The sequence below is a fragment of the Bos mutus genome, chromosome 8, assembly GCF_027580195.1.
Source record: "Bos mutus isolate GX-2022 chromosome 8, NWIPB_WYAK_1.1, whole genome shotgun sequence".
Classification (NCBI taxonomy): Eukaryota; Metazoa; Chordata; class Mammalia; order Artiodactyla; family Bovidae; genus Bos; species Bos mutus.
In genome coordinates, this window is record NC_091624.1 from 66,177,200 (window position 1) to 66,192,641 (window position 15,442).

Sequence of the window (15,442 nt, forward strand, 5' to 3'; positions counted from 1 at the left end):
GGCTCCTCTGTCAGCTCTTTGCATCAGCTTCAGCAACAGTCCTTGCAATGAATATTCTGGGTTGATTTCATTTAGGATTAATTGGTTTGACCTCCTTGCTGTCCGAGGGATTCTCAAGAGTCATCTCTAGCACCACAGTTTGAAAGCATCAGTTCTTCAGCACTCAGCCTTCTTTATGGTCCAACTCTTCTATTCACACATGACTACTGGAAAAACCATAGCTTTATAGTTTTTTGGACCATATGGACCTTTGTCAGCAAAGTGATGTTTCTTCAATATGCAGTCTAGGTTTTGTCATAAGCTTTTCCTCCAAGGAGCAAATGTCCTTTAATTTCACGACTGCAGTCACCAACTGCAGTGATTTTGGAGCCCAAAAAAATAAACCAACTCAATGGACATGAGTTTGAGCAAACTCCAGGAGTTGGTGATGGGCAGGGAAGCCTGGTGTGCTGCAGTCCATGGGGTCGCAAAGAGTTGGACATGACTGAGCAACTGAACTGAACTGAAGAAAATTAAATTTGTCACTGCTTCCATTTTTTCCTACAATGTGCTTAACTTAAGGGCTAGTTGCCTCCCTAAGTTAGGAACTGCTTTGATTTTTCAACTGCAATGGGGTAGTTCTAGAACATCAGGAGATAGAAGTCCACGAATTATTTTTTTCTTATCCTTTTATTCTTTGTTTACACTATTCCAGATCTGTGACAAAGGAAAAACTTCTCATAATTCTTAGCCATCCAGGACCCCTGAGTGGAGGGATTCACTTTGCCTTAGGAATGGATCCAAAAGGGTTATCCTAGCCCATAACTAGGTTCCATGAACACCAACAACTTGGGCCACAAGTGACAAAAAAGCACCAAATTATGTTACCAATTTAAGACGAATGGGCAAGATTCCTTCTTGACTCTCTTGTAGAAGTGCTGAGCAGGAAGAGGCAGAATTTTTGTACAAAGGACTTTGCATAAGAAGCATGCAACAGCATAGACTGTGATTGACTGCAAAAATAGAAATTATCCCCTCCTTCTACCCACACTCTTTGGTAGAGCACACCCACACAGACTCCAGGCTGGCCTCCTGACTTGCTCCAGCCAGGCTTTAGTAAGCATGACACACGATGTCTGACAAACCCTTGTGCACAGAAGTACCCCCATTTGTTTCTCTTGTGATCCCTGCACTACTACCAAATGAATAAGCCCAGTTTGTCCTGCCACATGATGAACTACTCATGGCCAGGATGTCCCTGACATCCCAGCTGTCTTTGAACCAAGTGCCAACTAGGTGAGGCCATCCTAGAACCATCTAGCCCCAAAACAGAGAAACCACCCAGTGGACCACAGAACAATAAGAAATACTATTTTTTATTTTAAGTCAGTATGTTTTCAGGTGGTTAGCAAAAGCTAACTGATAAAATTATGCATTCTCTTTCATGGTCGCCAAGTATAAATACATGAATGTAAGTGTATATATGCATGCATACTTTGTCTTCTGGAAATGGGCACACAGACCTTAACAGTAACTTGTTAAATATTCACAATTGATTTAATCTTCTTCCAAAGGAAAGGAAAATTTCTTTACTTAGTGATGTTAGAATATTTCTCAATATTTTCAACAGGAATATTTGTAACTTTTTCAGGGCAAAGGTCTGGATTTCATCAGACCGTCAAAGGCGTTCATAAGCATAGCAGGGTGAGATCCACACTTAAAAGGAAAATTCTAGTATGAAGGAAGAATGTTAGCAAATGAGCTGAGTTTGATTCCCAGAAAACAAGCCCTAGTAACTATCCTGACAAATGAAAAGCGGAACTGTGTGATGAAAAATTAAAGAACAGAATTTTATGAATAATTTCAGTATTATTTATTGACTCACTGTATCATCACTATCATTGTCAAAAATATTGGTTAAACCACATATGTGCAATACAAATTTTCACTTGACAGTGCTTTCCTACAAGATCTTAAGGTTCTATTCATTTTCAAATATTCTGTTGTGTTGGAACAGAAATTCCAGTATTTGTTTATAAATGAAATCTCCCAAGCTACTTCTCAAGCCAACAAAACTCTTTTTTTTTTTCAGATTTATGTGTTTCAATTGTTTGAAAACTATATTACAAATAGGTTATGATCTTAAAAGCTAAATAACCCAATTTAAAATGGAAAATGGATCCAAATAAAGGCTTCTCCAAGGAAGATACACAAATGGTCAATAACCACATAGAAAGATGCTCAACATTACTAGCCATCAGGAAAACACAAATCGAAACCACAATGAGACACTACTTCACACCCACTAGGATGGTTATAAGCAAAACAACAGATGTTGGCAAGTATATGAAGAAACTGCGATCCTCAAGCTTTGCTGGTGGAAATGTAAAATACACTAGAAAATAGTTTGGCAGTTCATCAAAAGGTTAAACATAGAGTTAACATATGACCCAGCAGTTTCGCTGCTACCTATATGCCCAAGAGAAATGAAAACATATGTCCACACAAAAACTCATACATAAATATTCATAGCAGCATTTTTTTTAATAGTCAAAAGACAGAAATATCCCAATGTCCATCAACTGATGAATGGATAAACTGTAATATAGCTATAAAATAGAATATTATTCAGCCAAAGAAGAATGATACACTGATATTTCATTCAACATGAAACCTTCAAAACATTGTAAGTGAGAGAAACTAATCACAAAAGACCATGCATATGATTCCACTGACATAAAATATTCAGAATAGGTAAATCTATAGGGACAGAAAGGACTTCCCAGGTGGCTCAGTGCCACCATACAGGAGACGCATGAGACATGGGTTCGATCCTGGGTCAGCAAGATACCCTGGAGGAAGGCATGGCAACCCACTCCAGTATTCTTGCCTGGAGAATCCCATGGACAGAGGACCCCGAAGGGCTACAGTCCAAAGGGTCACTAAAAGTCTGTCACGACTGAAGTGACTAAGCAAGCACACATGCATACATGCACATAGAGACAGAAAGTAGATTAATGGTTGTTCAGAACCAAGAGATGGAGAGGCAATGGGGAATGACAGCAATGGGTAAGGAGTTTCTTTTGGGGATGGTGAGAACATTCTAAATTGATTGTGGTGATAGTAGCACACCTCTATGAATATATCCCAAATCACCGAATTACACACTTTAAGGGTGAACTTTATAATTTGTGAATCATATCTCAATAAAGCTAATAAATTTTTGATAAAGCTTATGATTTTAATATTTGGAACACTGTGTGGGGTTTTGTTTGGGTTTTCCACTTTCATTTACAATATTTGCCTCAGGCTTGCTCCACCACAGCTATTTAGAGGGCTAATAGAGTCAGACATGACTACTGGGTATTGGCAAACTGCCCTCCTGCTCACTCTGAAATAAAGTTAGCTTTTGGCCAGCACAGCTTTAAGAAAGGATCTTTCTGCCTCTCTGTTGTTGATGGTAGCAATACCAGCAATTCTATGGGCTCACCTACCCTGTCACCTACCTGTACTCTATGTCCTATCATAGAAAGGACTTTTACCATTGCTACCTAGGGTCTTGGTAAATCTGGAGTTTTTCTGTGCCTCTAGAAAAATGAGCACTGGAATCCAGGGAGTGATTTTCCTCTGTAAATAAACCAGTGAGGGGCTTCCATGGTGGCTCAGTGGTAAAGAATCCGCCTGGCAGGGCAGGAAACATGGGTTTGACCCCTGATCAGAGAAGATCCCACGTACCGTGGGGCAACTAAGCTTGCGTGCCACAATTGCTGAGCATGTGTTCCAAAACCTGGGAGCCACAACTACTGAGCTGCATGCCCCAGAGCCCATGCTCAGCAACAAGAGAAGCCACTGCGATGAGAAGCTTGTGCACTGCAACTAGAGTACTCCATGCAGCAATGAAGACCCAGCACAGCCATAAATAAATAAATACACATTTGAAAAAAATACTCACTTCCTGCCTCAGTACAAAGGGATTCCCAGTATAAACCAGTGGATCTGAGATTTCTCTATTTAGTATTTCTAAGGTGGAGCCATCCACCCACTCTCCATCTCTGCTGCTGCTAAGTCGCATCAGTTGTGTCCAACTCTGTGTGACCCCATAGATGGAAGCCCACCAGGCTCCCCCATCCCTGAGATTCTCCAGGCAAGAACACGGGAGTGGGTTGCCATTTCCTTCTCCAATGCATGAAAGTGAAAAGAGAAAGTGAAGTTGCTCAGTCGTGTCCGACTCTTAGCGACCCCCTGGACTGCAGCCTACCAGGCTCCTCCATCCACGGGATTTTCCAGGCAAGAGTACTGGAGTGGGGTACCATTGCCTTCTCCCACTCTCCATCTCTATTTTCTTTTTTTTTGGCTTGAAAAAAAATGTATTATCTTACAGCTTTTTGGGTCAGAAGTCTGGCACAGCTCTCACTGGAATAAAATCAAGGTGGTAGCAGGTTGTGCTCCTTTCCAGAGGCTCTTGGAGAGAATCTGTTCCCTGCTCATTTGGGTTGTTGGAGGAACTCAGTTCCTTGTGGTTATAAGACTGTCCATATCTCTATTTTCTACATCATATACTCCAGGATCTTGATTCCTACTTGAACTCAACCAGATTTGCAGTCCCTACTATTAGGATGTGGCCTCTGCCTTTATTATCTTAATCTCAGACACCAAGAATCTGCCAATTTTGCCATTTTTCTACCACCTCTTTCCCTCTACAACTTATTTCATATTTGTCCAACCTATCCTTTGGTAAAGGGTCACAGTGCCTCCATAAATAAGTATACCAGGTGAGAACTGCAGCAAAATGGTGAACTTAACCCATCCAGAGAGGGCCCCCCATCATACCCCTGATGATTGCTGCTGGATTCATTTTGATATATGACAAAACCAATACAATATTGTAAAGTTAAAAAAGAAAAGAAAAGAAAAAAGAAAAACCAAGATTAAAAAAAAAAAAATCAGACCAGTGCTACCAGATCTGTAAATGTGCCAAGGACATAAGAATTTGAATTTTAAAGTAAAATGTCCTAGTCTATAAAATGTGGCTCAATTTTTTTTTCTCTTTTAGATTCTTTTCTTTGATTTTTTTTACACAGTAAGGTAATAGCTGAGCTTTGAAATGAAACCCAAGGGGACCTTGCAGAAGGCTATCTGTATTTACAAAATTTTTATTCATATGATTTTGATTTTTTAAAATTAAAGAAAAAGCCACTGAAGATTAAATAAAATTTATGGTGGGCCAAATTTAATCAAGGACCACCACAGCAGTCTGCACTCTGCCATGGTAAGCTCACACCAACAATTCAGATATAATACCATATAAAGGCCAAAATAAAAATACTGAACAAATATGAATGCTAACTGTATAAAAACATACAAAATATAGTGTTATTTTGATGTCTCAAGTGAAATCTGTCAAAGTATATGTGTGGAACCATTAGAAGATAGTGCAGTCACTTCCTAAAGAAGACATTCTCTAACAATATCTGAGTTTAAGCTTTTATGTTTGAAACAGTCTCTGACACTAGTGAGTGAACCATTAAAGCAGTTATCTAAAGAAATCCAAATCAACACAAAATAATTACTCCTGAAAAATCTAAGTAATCTTTAATTTTTTCAATGCATCATATTATTCAACTAGTTTAAAATACAACCCCTCCTTATTTCATTCTCCTCATCAAGCAAAAACTGATTTCTAAATTGATCCCTCGTGACAGACCCAGGTTATTTATGTAAAATGTAATGCTAATCATTGTAATAATACAGAATTCCTGCTAAAGAAGGTGAATTTTTTATTCTAAGTAAATGGCAAGTTCAAAGGTCAGTATGGCCATTGAGACTTTTCCCTTACAAAATGAAAAACAAATTATAAGTAGCTTGACATACAGATTTGCATACTTCAAACAGCTGTCCATCCTAGATGTTAACGAATGTTCAGAGTGCTTAAACCTGAATTTATAGTTTATAGAAGGAAAAGTAATCCACTAGAATAGGTACTGCTGCTGCTAAGTCGCTTCAGTTGTGTCCGACTCTGTGCGACCCCATAGACGGCAGCCCACCAGCCTCCCCCGTCCCTGGGATTCTCCAGGCAAGAACACTGGCGTGGGTTGCCATTTCCTTCTCCAATGCATGAAAGTGAAAAGTGAAAATGAAGTCGCTCAGTCATGTCCGACTCTTCGTGACCCCATGGACTGCAGCCTACCAGGCTCCTCCATCCATGGGATTTTCCAGGCAAGAGTACTGGAGTGGGGTGCCATTGCCTTCTCTGAGAATAGGTACTAAGCAGCAAGAAAATATAGTAAAACTCTGCTGGTGAATGCTTCCTTGCCATTTCCACATTTTCTTTATTTTCATTTCCCTATTCACAAGACTTGTGTTCTCACCTGTATTTTTCTAACCACATTAACATTTATCATGAAATACTATTTCATGAATTACTTTTTTTTTAAAGAAAAATAATGAGAGTAAATTTAGCTCAGGCTGACCAAATAGGCTGACCTTCCTCAGAAAAAATGAAAGTTCAAATGCACCCCAAAGTTAAACTAGAATCTGCTATTTATGTAACCCTGGGAAAGCTACTTGAAACTTTGTCTCTGCTCATCTGTAAAATGGAAGTGTAAGTCAAAACAACTGCTAAGATTTCTTCTAAATCGAACACTAGATGATTGGATTTTCCATTAAACCCTTAAAGTTTCACTAAGATTCTGTCTGCATGACTGTTATGCCATACAATCAAGAGGTGTTATATTAAATAAGGAAAATATTCCTTAAATATTAAATAAGGAAAAAATACCATGCTGAAATGATAATCCATAGTGCAGCTAGCCACCACAGATATGTTAAAGTCTATAAACAGACACACTCCCCCTCAATACACATACACACACATTCAACACCATCATAGGGTCAGTGTTGCTCAAATTTCAGCAATTTGAGTTTCGTGAGGAATTTGAGCACCACCTAAATTTTTATTCACTTAAAAGTGGAAGTTACCTCATTTTTTAAAATCAGATACACCCTAAGCAATCAAGAGCTTGACTGTGTTAGCTTTATGTATTTTTCCCAATAAAATGTATTCAATAAAATAAATCCAGTCAATAAAATAAAGTACAATTAAATAAAATTCCTCCAAGTACTATCTAGAATTTTATACATACCTTCAATGATAAACATACTAAACTTTGGAAATACCAGAGTAGCTTATGAAAAAAAGGATATACACACTAGTGTAGAATTTAAGATTTTGTGTTAAAGGAATGTAAAGTTTCCATTGTATTTATTAGGATAGAAAATCATCAACTGTTACATCCACTACCTTTCGTTAGTTATAGAATCTGACCCCATACATTATTTTAAAAAGGGAGCAATAGGGCCACCTGTTAATGAGTAGAGTTTTCGTTTTACATATGAATTGGCATAAATCCCACTCTCGTCATGCCAAGTGTTGATGCCAACTCTTTTGGAACCATCTAGATCTGTGAACTGAGAACGGCATTTTCTGTGGACAATTGAATAATCATCATCTTGACAAGGATCACCCTATGGAGGGAAAAGACAATTTAAATATTAAATGACTGAAATATGTATAAAGGAATGATTTCCAAAAGTTGATCTTTAATGTGTTAGTCTTATTATGATCAAAGGTTAATTTTCAAACAGTTGATTAATATAATCTCTCAAATTACTCATCACTTCTTGTATTTGGCTATTGCATTTATAAGCATTTCTAATTATGAATGATAAGTCTAATTAATGATTGTCTTATTTATAAAATTATAAATTATTATATGTGCAAAAATTACTAAACCATAAATATACAGCATAAAGAACTATTTCTACATATGAAAAAAACAACTACAATTTAACTACCATTTAACACCTTTTATATTAATATAATTTTTCCAAAGACTAATATCTTCAGTTATATTTTTATTGTCTTTTTTTAATATAAATTTATTTATTTTAATTGGAGGCTAATTACTTTACAATATTGTATTGGTTTTGCCATACATTGACATGAATCTGCCACGGTGTACATGTGTTCCCCATCCTGAACCCCCCTCCCACCTCCCTCCCCATCCCATCCTCTGGGTCATTCCAGTGCACCAGCCCCGAGCATCCTGTCTCATGCATCAAACCTGGACTGGCAATTCGTTTCACATATGATAATATACGTGTTTCTATGCCATTCTCCCAAGTCATCCCACCCTTGCCCTCGCCCACAGAGTCCAAAAGACTGTTCCATACATCTGTGTCTCTTTTGCTATCTCACATACAGGGTTATTGTTACCATCTTTCTAAATTCCATATATATGCATTAGTATACTGTATTGGTGTTTTTCTTTCTGGCTTACTTCACTCTGTATAATAGGCTCCAGTTTCATCCACCTCATTAGAACTGATTCAAATGTATTCTTTGTAATGGCTGAGTAATACTCCATTGTGTATATGTACCACAGCTTTCTTATCCATTCATCTGCTGATGGACATCTAGGTTGCTTCCATGTCCTGGCTATTATAAACAGTGCTGCAATGAACATTGGGGTACACATGTCTCTTTCAATTCTGGTTTCCTCAGTGTGTATGCCCAGCAATGGGATTGCTGGGTCGTATGGCAGTTCTATTTCCAGTTTTTAAAGGAATCTCCACACTGTTCTCCATAGTGGCTGTACTAGTTTGCATTCCCACCAACAGTGTAAGAGGGTTCCCTTTTCTCCACACCCTCTCCAGCATTTATTGCTTGTAGACTTTTGGATCACAGCCATTCTGACTGGCGTGAAATGGTACCTCATTGTGGTTTTGATTTGCATTTCTCTGATAATGAGTGATGTTGAGCATCTTTTCATGTGTTTGTTAGCCATCTGTATGTCTTCTTTGGAGAAATGTCTGTTTAGTTCTTTGGCCCATTTATTGATTGGGTTGTTTATTTTTCTGGAATTGAGTTGCAGGAGTTGCTTGTATATTTTTGAGATTAATTCTTTGTCAGTTACTTCATTTGCTATTATTTTCTCCCATTCTGAAGTCTGTCTTTTCACCTTGCTTATAGTTTCCTTTGTTGTGCGGGTTATATTTTTAATAACTGCTATCAGGTCATACTTGCAAGTAAATGCCAAGCTGGAAGGTTCATCCTATGAGAAATTTACCTCAGTATAACCCAGTATAATATTTAAGGTATTTATCCTTAGAGCGGGCTTCCCAGATGGTGCTAGTGGTAAAAAACCTGCCTGCCAATGCAGGAGACATAAGAGACACGGGTTCGATCCCTAGGTTGGGAATATCCCCTGGAGGAGGGCATGGCAACCCACTCCAGTATTCTTTCCTGGAGAATCCCATGGACTGAGGAACCTGGCTGGCTACAGTTCACAGGGTCACAAAGAGTCAGACACAACAGAAGTGACTTAGCACATACGCATCCTTAGAGTACGTCATAAAAACTTCTATCGTAATAGAACAAAACACTATCATTTCCACTTCCCAAAGGAAATATTAATTCACTCAGATTACATCAAGGATAATGGCAAACAAGAAACATAAAGCCCCTGTACTGATTATCTAATTTCTGCTTTAAATTGATACTGATTTTAAAGCACTAGGACAAAATTGAAATTAAATCACCAAAACTATGAAACAATGAAAGAACACCAAAATAGTTCTAATCTTAGATAGGCTTTGTTGAAAACAATTGAAAATTCTAATCTCATAATAATTATGGTGTCTACTTATTTACTGAGTGCCTATTATGGTCTGAACATGGTAGTTGAGTATAACTTTTAATCCACAACTGGCTTTGAAGTAGGAATTATTACTCCCACTTTACATGCAAGAAAATATCATTTGCTTAAAATCTCAGCGAAGAAGCTAAAGAATGCCAGTGATTCAGTCAGGGCTTCAATCTGTCTGCTTGTAAGACACATTAGTGCACTAGCACCTTCATGAAATTCTTAATAATTCAAAGATAAAATATACAAACAATAAAATCTGAAAGCTACATAATATCCATGTCACTTTCTATATAGTTTTGGGCTTTTGCTTTGTGTTGGGGTTCTATTTCTTTGAGGTTTGTTTGTTTGTTTGTTTTGGGTCAGGTAGAGATCCTTTAAATGAGATTAGAGCATCACTTGCCAAACTGCCCTCTAAGTAGGAAGCAGGATCTCCTCATTCCTACCCCTGTTGCAGTGGAACTGAGGAGAGCTTCACATGTAAGTCAACACCTTCCTTTAGTATCTCCTAGGCAGAGAGGATGATATGTTTTGATGAGACGAATGATAAGAATAAATGTGATGTTTTAGGAGAAATATTCTGGCAGCAGAAGGTGCTAAAGACTGAAGATGAAAAAGACTGGATCCCAGAGCTATGATTAGAAATGGATCTTAACAACTTACATGTCATTAACTCATGGATGTATAAACAAAATGTGGTCTATTCACACAACGAAATAATTTATTTTGGCCAAAAAAAGGAATAAAATACTGGTAGCTCTATAGCATAGATGAAATTTGGGAATATTATGCTAATTGCATGAAACTAAGCCAAAAGCCAGATTTTATGATTCCTTATATGAAATGACAAAATAGGCAAGTCCACAAAGAGAGAAAGTTGCTTTGCCAGAGGATGATGGAGGGGAAAGAATGAGGAGTGACTATTAATGAATGTGATTGGATCAAAAGGCACCAAGATATGTGGCTAAACATTATTTGCGGGTTGTATCCAGATGAAACTAGCATTTAAATCGATGAACTCAATAAGGTAGTTTGCCTTCCCCAATGTGGGTAGGCATCATCCAATCTGCTGAGGGCCTGAATAGAAGAGAAAGGCAGAGAAAGTAAGAATTGGCCCATTTTGCTTGATTGCTTGAGCTGAGATGTTGATCTTATCCTGCTCGTTGGTGCTTCTGATTCTCAAGCACTGGTTTTCCTAGGATTTCAGCTTTGGTTTGTTTCTGTAGAGAAACCTGACTGGTACACTGGGTATGTGGTTTCTTTGGGATATGATGAAAATGTTCTAAAATTGACTGTGGTGATGATTGTATGACACTGGAGATATATTTTAAAAAATCACTGAATTGTACATTTTAAAAGGGTGAAACTTATGGCATGTGAATTAAATCTCAGTAAATTATATCTCAGTAAGGCCATTATTTTCTACAAGTGGATAAGAAGGGGTGAAAAATGCTGAAGTTAGGAAAACTAATTAAGAGAATGTTTGTTGCCTGTTAACACACATAAAACTGAATGCCTCCCATGATCAGAGATGGTAAACCAACCTCCCCACCCAAAAAAAACCCATACAACTGAATCTGTAATATTTGACAATTTCTTCATTGTCTATACTCCTACCATGTTTGATTTCAAGTGAAGTCAGTAGTGAACACTGAGTTGGGAAGACATGAACAGACTCATTTCATGCAAACTTTAAGAGGTGACTCCAGCTCATCCTGAATCCACTTTTCTCATTTCCCATTAAGCAGCAGCCATGCAATGTGAGTAGATTAAGCCCCCTCTAGGTCTAGGGGCAGAATCTAACTGGCCTAAGACAATCAGGATAATCTCACTCCACTCTCAACGACAGTGATTAGTTCAGTGTTAGACATGTGACTTCAGTTTATCCAAACAGCTCAAAGCCTGAGACTTCTGTTCAAGGGTTTGGGGAAGAAAACATTCTTTTTTCACTACTGGATATAAATAAGGAAGCACCTAGCCCAGGCTGCTGTTGGCAGCCTGCCTACAATCAGTATAGCATGAAACCAATACCATAAAAAGGCAGATATGAGAGTCAGTAAAAAGTATGATGACATTGCCATATCAATCCTTTCCTGAAGCCAGACTTTTCAAAAATATATGGGCCAATAAATTACTTTTACTGCCTAATCTAGTTTGAGTTGGTTTTTGTACAACCTACTGAAAGCATCAGGTATATCTAATATATACCTGAATAATCTGCATTATTGGAACACTGAGGTACTGAGAGTTAGAGCAAGGAAATGGGTCAAAAACAAGGGAGATGGAAATATATTAAAAAGTAGGAGTAAAGGCAGACAGTAAATTTCTGCCTAAGCATACACCCAGGAATTAGAAGGATGCAAATATGGAACAGGTGAAAAAAGAAGGTTTTCAAAAATAAGAACAAACTATTAGGAACCATGAGGGTATAATTACTATAAGGAAGCAGAATAAAGTATGTTTTTCAAAGTTTAGTACAAAAGGCACCAAATAGAATAGAAAAAAAGCAGCTTCACCAACCAAGAAGGTCCTACATCAAAGGACCTTTTATATTGACTGCAGCTCATACCCAAGGCCAAATTGAGATGCTGGGAGCTTTGGACAAGCAAGTAATTTGGTCTACCTCTGAAACTAAATATATAGGGAGGGAGTAATCATTTCAAAATTATTATTAGTTTTCTCTTTTCATTGTATGTAACCACCCATTTTCCCAAGGGGTGATCAAAATTTGTTTTAGAAAAAAATGACAAAGAGCAAAGTAATATCACCTTCTAATGAAAAATACAGTTTTTCCTAAAGACAACAACCTTGCAATCCAATGCACACTCTTGAGGATTTTAGAATATCAATAACCATACCTGGAAGATTCAAATCATAGATTTCTCCAAGCATGGAGAGAAAACATTCTTTGCCATGAAACCTTAAACAAGAGTTGGAATATAGAGTAGGAAAATACAGAAGTTTGGGGCATTGTAGAAAGATGAAAATAGGTAAAAGCACAAAAGGACAGGAGAAATAGTTGATGCATTTCCCAGTTTTCCCATCCCTAGACTTAAATCAGGGCTTCCCTGGTGGCTCAGACAGTAAAGAATCTGTCTGCAATGCAGGAGACCTGGGTTCAATCCCTGGGTTGAGAAGATTCCCTGGAGAAAGAAATGGCAACCCACTCTAGTATTCTTGCCTGGAGAATTCCATGGACAGTGGAGCCTGGCAGGCTACAGCCCATGGGATCACAAAGAGTTTGACATGACTGAGCAACACCTTTCACACAGTTTCATAAGCTTCCCCGGTGGCTCAGTAGTAAAGAACCCTCCTGCGCAGGAGACTCAGGAGACGTGGCTTCGATCCCTGGGTCAGGGAGATCCCTTGGAGGAGGAAATGGCAACCCACTCCAGTATTCTTGCCTGGAGAATCCCATGGACAGAAGAGCCTGGTGGGCTACAGTCTATGGGGTCGCAAAAGAGTCAGACACAACTGAGCTTGCAGCACAGATTTAAACCAGATAGGGTCTCATTGATATGGACAGAGAGAAGTACATTAGATACGTGAGAATAATGGCAGAAAGGCATAGGGGTCTCCTGGCCCTCATTTCTCATGAGATCTTTAAACAGACCACCTCTCATGCTGTTCTTTCGTTTGCCTGGGGCACAGCCAAACTCAAACCAGTGAAGCAGCCTGGTCAGGCAGAGGGAGGTCTGAGAATCATCAGTCCTGAGGCATGTTTGGTATTCTGTGGCACAAACAAGACCCTGAAAGTAGTTGCAAGTCTGGAGAGAGGGTTCAACTGTTAGCTGCAGAGCTGAGCACTGAAGCTAGTTATTGAATGGGAATCACAGAAGGCTTCTGTGGGGTCAACAGTATCTATGGAAGTGGAAATGAAGTTCAGTCATCTCAGACAAGCCATGAGGGCTCCAACCAAGCCCAGAAAAAAAGAGTGGGAAATAGAAAAAGACTGAAAGACTCACAGACTATAGCCACTTATACCAGTAAGAAAAAGAGCAACCAGGTAGACTTGGGATATCATCCCAGAGACTAGATGTTGCTGGAACAGCTACACAACAACTCTTTGTGCCTGCATGGGCTTCCTCACAGCATGGTGACTGGGTTCTAAGAATAAGGTTGGCACAAAGAGAACAAGAGGAAACTGCAGTGCATTTAAACAGCTACTCCAGAAATCATATAGCATCACTTTCATCACAGTCACAGTTCACCCAGATTTGGGGGGATGTAACACAGACTTGGAGATGGTGATGGACAGGGGGGCCTGGCGTGCTGCAATTCATGGGGTCGCAAAGAGTCAGACACGACTGAGCGACTGAACTGAACTGAACTGAACACGGACTCTACCTCTCAATGTGAAGAGTGTCAAAATCACATTGTAAGAGCACATGCCATGGCAGCGCATGTGGCAACCATTTGGGGAAAATAGCAGTTTGCCACAGGGAGAAAATTAGGGTGTGTTGGGATTCCCAAGACCACCACTAGATTCAATGACTTGCTCAGAGGACTCATTAAACTCAACATATAATTGTACTTGTGACTATGATTAGTGCTAGCACTAGTTATAAAGAATAACTAGCACTAGTTGTAAAGAATCCGCCTGCAGATGCTGCTGCTGCTAAGTCACTTCAGTCATGTCCGACTCTGTGCGACCCCATAGATGGCAGCCCACCAGGCTCCCCCGTCCCTGGGATTCTCCAGGCAAGAACACTGGCGTGGGTTGCCATGTCCTTCTCCAATGCATGAAAGCGAAAAGTAAAAGTGAAGTCGCTCAGTCGTGTCCTACTCTTCACGACCCCATGGTCTGCAGCCTACCAGGCTCCTCCGTCCATGGGATTTTCCAGGCAAGAGTACTGGAGTGGGGTGCCATTGCCTGCAGGTGAAGGAGACACAAAAGACATGGGTTCGATCCCTGGGTCAGGGAAGATCCCCTGCAGTAGGAAATGGCAACCCACTCCAGTATTCTTGCCTGGAAAATCCCATGGACAGAGGAGCCTGGCAGGCTACAGTCTGTGGGTTGCAGAGTCAGACATGACTGAGCACATGCATGCATGCACGTGGCTATGCTTGATTACAGCAAGTTGATTCAAATCAAAGTGAGCAAAGGGAAAAGGCACATAGGCTAAAGTCAAGGAAAAAACAGGTATGAAATTCTGAGATCAAGAACCTTCTCCCAGTGAATCACATGGGATGCACTTGATTCCCTCCAGCCATGAGGTATGAGATGCTACCTACTGGGGAAGCTCATTAGAGACTCCAAGGCCAAGATTTTTCTTAGGAACTGGTCACATAGGCACCCTCTGCCTAGCATATACCAAAATTCCAGACTCCTAGAAGGAAAACAATTGTTCAACATAAGGCACATTGTTTGTGCCAACAGTTCAGACACTGTGAACTACTTTTATTAGGGAATTCTTATCTCCACATGCCAACCAAAGGCCAACCTTGTAAGCAGACCTTTTAACAGATAACAGTCTCAGTTCTTTTCTACACATTGAAAGTGGGAGAGGATCTCTGAGAAAGTGAGTTTTTTTTTCAAGAAAGATTAAATTTTCTTATAGGAGCTATTTAAATCATGGAATCAGACTAAGCTTATGTTGATTGAGAATTAGTATTTTCCCACTGGTGATGGGCTTAGGAAGAGGGCCAGTGATCAGTTAGACATACTTCCTCTGCATATGTGAATTGTGGACAATTGTTAGAGTTTCAACACCCTAACATAATATCTAAATGATTACTCAACATCTATTAAGTGGGTT

At 39.3% G+C, this 15,442-nt stretch overlaps 1 protein-coding gene across 4 annotated transcripts in view; it reads right to left on the reverse strand.

The window, feature by feature from the left end:
- Positions 1-1,194: 1,194 nt before the first annotated feature.
- The window catches only part of CFAP95 (cilia and flagella associated protein 95), a 110,277-nt gene continuing 96,029 nt past the window's right edge, over positions 1,195-15,442 (reverse strand). The window contains exon 6 of one of the 4 annotated variants that reach the window (XM_070375782.1): positions 1,195-7,503. In XM_070375782.1, coding sequence (XP_070231883.1) covers positions 7,312-7,503 — 192 coding nt within the window. In that variant the 3' untranslated portion in view covers positions 1,195-7,311. The remainder of the gene's footprint in view (positions 7,504-15,442) is intronic. The other 3 variants (XM_070375781.1, XM_005897471.2, XM_070375780.1) reach the window with 3 other exon arrangements.